Raw genomic sequence first — 1,155 nt, forward strand, 5'->3', positions numbered from 1 at the left:
GCCTCCCAGAGAGCTAGGATTACAGGCGTGAGCCACCGCGCCCGGCCACCAATCCTATATCTTAAAAGGAGAAGAAGTAGGAATTAACTGAGCAGAATTGTGGTCAGGGAGGGCTTGGGGTTAAGGAGAGAGTCCTGGAGGAAGAAACAGTATGTGCAAAGAACTTGGGGAAGGGTGGTGCTTGATATGATAAATTTGAGGAACTGAAAGATGACCAATAGACATCCGGAGCAGCAGAGAGTGGGGTAGGGTGGGAGAAGCGCTGGTGTGAGATGACGCTGGAAGGGAAGGCTGGGAGCAGCAGATCATGTAGGGACTTCTAGGATTTTGACCTGTCCTGAGAGCAAAGCCAAGCCAGTGGATCTTAAAACCATGAGGTGATATGACCAGATTTAAGGTTTGAAAAGATCACTCTGGCTGAGGTGTGGAAAATAAATTAGAAGTAGATAAGAATGGTTTGGAGTTACAGCAATGGTTCTTGAAATGCGGTCTCTGAACTGGCAGCCTCAGCATCACCTGGGAACTTGCTAGTAATGCACATTTTTAAACTCTACCCCAGAAAATCTGGGGGTAGGCTTAGCAATCTGTCTTGATAGCATTTTAGGTGATTCTAATGTAAAGTTTGAGACTTGTGGGATTAGAATATTGATCACAACCATTCTAATGGCAACTTGGGGACTACAAATATTGGTGCCCTTACCTCTTTTATTTTTTCCTTGCAAATCTTATACTGCTTCTTCTGACTTTCTAAGAAAGTTGTCAAATCTTTCTTCTGCTGGGCCAAGATTTGTTGCTGGAACTTCTTCTCATCTGCTGCGGCTACCTTTGCCTGATAAAATAATAAATAACAATCTAGGATGAATCTGTTCTTCACACGCAGAATTCAGCTGTCTGTATTCCCCAATGCATTAAGACAGTCCATAAGTGGTGAATAATGTGTTATTTTTTTAACAAATAAGTAATACAAAACAAAGAAATATTTTTTCTGATTCTCTGACATTTTAAAAAAAGAGAAATTTCTACCACTAAAAAATACATTCCCAATTATGGGGAAACAAAGGAGGTGAACCATAAACATGTTTCATTGAACACAAAAAAATTCATGGGATAAAAGCAGAACTAAGCATTATAATAAAGGCTTTTTTTTTTTTTTTT

At 40.1% G+C, this 1,155-nt stretch overlaps 1 protein-coding gene across 2 annotated transcripts in view; it reads right to left on the minus strand.

Annotated features, from left to right (window-relative positions):
• The window catches only part of TAOK3 (TAO kinase 3), an 88,346-nt gene that overhangs the window by 20,736 nt on the left and 66,455 nt on the right, over window positions 1-1,155 (minus strand). For both annotated transcript variants that reach the window (XM_012650192.1, XM_012650191.1), the window contains one exon: window positions 701-829. In XM_012650192.1, the coding sequence (XP_012505646.1) occupies window positions 701-829 (129 nt within the window). The remainder of the gene's footprint in view (window positions 1-700; window positions 830-1,155) is intronic.

The sequence above is a fragment of the Propithecus coquereli genome, unplaced genomic scaffold (assembly GCF_000956105.1).
Source record: "Propithecus coquereli isolate 6110/MARCELLA unplaced genomic scaffold, Pcoq_1.0 Scaffold314, whole genome shotgun sequence".
NCBI classification, from domain to species: domain Eukaryota; kingdom Metazoa; phylum Chordata; class Mammalia; order Primates; family Indriidae; genus Propithecus; species Propithecus coquereli.